Here is a 2,500-nt window from a genome sequence, read left to right as displayed (position 1 = left end):
AGGCAAACTATTTCACAATACTAATTCGTGTAAATTTCGATTATAGGGAAAAATTGAAAACATCATCACACAATTGAGGTTTTTATTACATCTTGTGATTGCTACATTTTTTATAGCACAAATTAAAGCTGATACATTGAAAAATAATTATAGATATTGGCTCCTTTAATTCTAAAATGCGTTTGTAATTAATTATTTGTAAGCTTGTGTTAATGCTATCAAAACTCGTTAATTTACATAATGAGTTATCATCATCTTACATTGGCTATTTCACTAATTTATAATACTTGGAACTATTATATTTGATAGGAAGAATGATAACTATAGTCAATTCTTTTTAGTGAGGCAGATTTGCACCTACTCGCAGGGGTGCCCTTTTCGCTCGGAAAAGTTTCCTGGTCGCTGATTGGTTGGACAAGATAATTCTAACCAATTAGATAGCAGGAAACTTTCCCGAGCTGAAAGGCACTGCAGCGAGTCGGTGCAAATGCGCCTCATTAAAAAAAAAATTGAGTAGAGTGGTTATTTTGATTAGAATACACCAACATAGCTATCACTAAAGTGTTATTTAGATGTAGGTTACTGTAACTTAAAAAAAACTATCAAGATTTTTTTTACCATATCATTGGCAAAAGCCCACAGAAATTCCATAGACCTAATTCTAAGCAAAGGCTTCCATGAATTATAGACCCTAATGCCAAGCAAAGGCATAGAATTCTAGATCCTAATGCCAAGCAAAGGCTTCCATGAATTCAAGACTCTAATTCTAAGTAAAGACTTCCATGAATTCTAGACCTTAATGCCAAGCAAAGGTAACAAAGGCTTCCATGAATTCTAGACCTTAATGCCAAGCAAAGGTAACAAAGGCTTCCGCGAATTCTAGACCCTAATGCCATGCAAAGATGTCCATGAATTCTAAACCATAGTACCAAGCAAAGGCTTCCATCAATTTTAGACCCTAATGCCAAGCAAAGGCTTCCATGAATTTAGACCTTAATGCCCAGCAAAGGCTTCCATGAATTCTAGATTTTAATGCCAAGCAATGGCTTCCATGAATTCTAGACCTTAATGCCAAGCAAAGGCTTCCATGAATTCTAGATTTTAATGCTAAGAAATGGCTTCCATGAATTCTAGATTTTAATGCCAAGCAAAGGCTTCCATGAATTCTAGATTTTAATGCCAAGCAATGGCTTCCATGAATTCCAGACCTTAGTGCCTTGCTAAGGCTTCCATGAATACCATAGATCCTAATGCTAAACCAAAGGTTCCATGAATTCCATAGACCACAAACTACCACAAACCATTATACGTTTTTAACCCCATTGCAACTGTCAAGCGACATTTAGGCTGTCATAGTTAATGCTTTGCTGGTAACTGCAGTGCTATTGTTGATGGAAGGAAGTGTCCACATAGGGATGCATAATGTTGATTATAATAGCTCATACGGGTAGTTGTTTGGTATCTTCCATTGCCCTTATCTCTAAAGTTTCCTTATATGTAGACATAAAAATGAAATAAGGACTTCTCAGTAAGTAAAGTTTTGACATTGATACATCTCTTTGTCAGTTGTTTGTGATATTTCTACTTAAATAGTGTTGGTAATGTTATCATTGGGGCCAATAATCTATACTATCTAGTTTTACGAAAGAAACACTTATGGTTAAAAATGGGTATAAACATACAGCAAACGTTGTGGGTATCATTTGCAAGATTGAATTAAGAATGTTGAAATAAATGAAATAAAAAATATCCTGCCATCTGTCTGCTAAGTTTGATATCAGATTATTGGGTTAAATATTTTTACCCCCACGAGTAAACTCAAGTGTTACCCCTTTAGTTCTCTTTAAATTTCTAATAACATCAGTCTATTCCAGACGTGCCAGAAAATGTAAGATCCCTGTTATTAGATAGATGGAATAAAAATTGATGAAAAATTTAACTGACGTCAATAATGACAAGTTACTGAAAAATATAGACGACTCCTTTGACCATTTTAGCGAGAAAAAAAAAAGTTTAAAATGAAAATGACCATCGTCTTCAACAGGAGCTTGTCTATCATCACCACCCATATCCATACCCATAGCTTGGAAACCGATTTACGTATGTGAATGAGGAGCTTGGGAATCCGTACAAGCCCCCATTCCCACCGAATCCTCCGTATCCGATTCCAAACCTCCTTCCGAACCCTCCAACTCCACCGTAGCCTAGGCCGTACGAGTAAGGACTATTCCAAATAGTGTGTGGATTCGGGTCGGCTACCGGATCAGCGCTCCTCTTCGAGATGCGGTGCGGGACGGGTGAGGGGCTCGCGTCGGCACTCCTTTTCCAGATGGTGCCGAATGGCCTGGTGTAGAAGGGGTAGCCGTAGCCATAGCTGTAGATCGAGGGGAATCCAAATCCGTTTCCGAATCCGCTGTAGAGGGGAAAGCCGTAGGAGGAGAATCCGCCGAGGAAGTGAGGATCCGCCGAACGCTTCTGCTCTGCAGCGGCGGAGGCTGCC

At 38.6% G+C, this 2,500-nt stretch overlaps 1 protein-coding gene across 1 annotated transcript in view; it reads right to left on the bottom strand.

Annotated features, from left to right (window-relative positions):
* Window positions 1-1,059: 1,059 nt before the first annotated feature.
* The window catches only part of LOC137648525 (shematrin-like protein 1), a 7,127-nt gene continuing 5,686 nt past the window's right edge, over window positions 1,060-2,500 (bottom strand). Inside the window, exon 2 of the mRNA XM_068381449.1 lies at window positions 1,060-2,500. This exon is cut by the window's right edge and continues 14 nt beyond it. Within this exon, the coding sequence (XP_068237550.1) occupies window positions 2,059-2,500 (442 nt within the window). The 3' untranslated portion in view covers window positions 1,060-2,058.

Source organism: Palaemon carinicauda, chromosome 10, assembly GCF_036898095.1.
Source record: "Palaemon carinicauda isolate YSFRI2023 chromosome 10, ASM3689809v2, whole genome shotgun sequence".
In the NCBI taxonomy this organism is placed as follows: Eukaryota; Metazoa; Arthropoda; class Malacostraca; order Decapoda; family Palaemonidae; genus Palaemon; species Palaemon carinicauda.
Note: the sequence above shows the minus strand (reverse complement) of the source record. Positions and strands in the feature narration are given on the sequence as shown.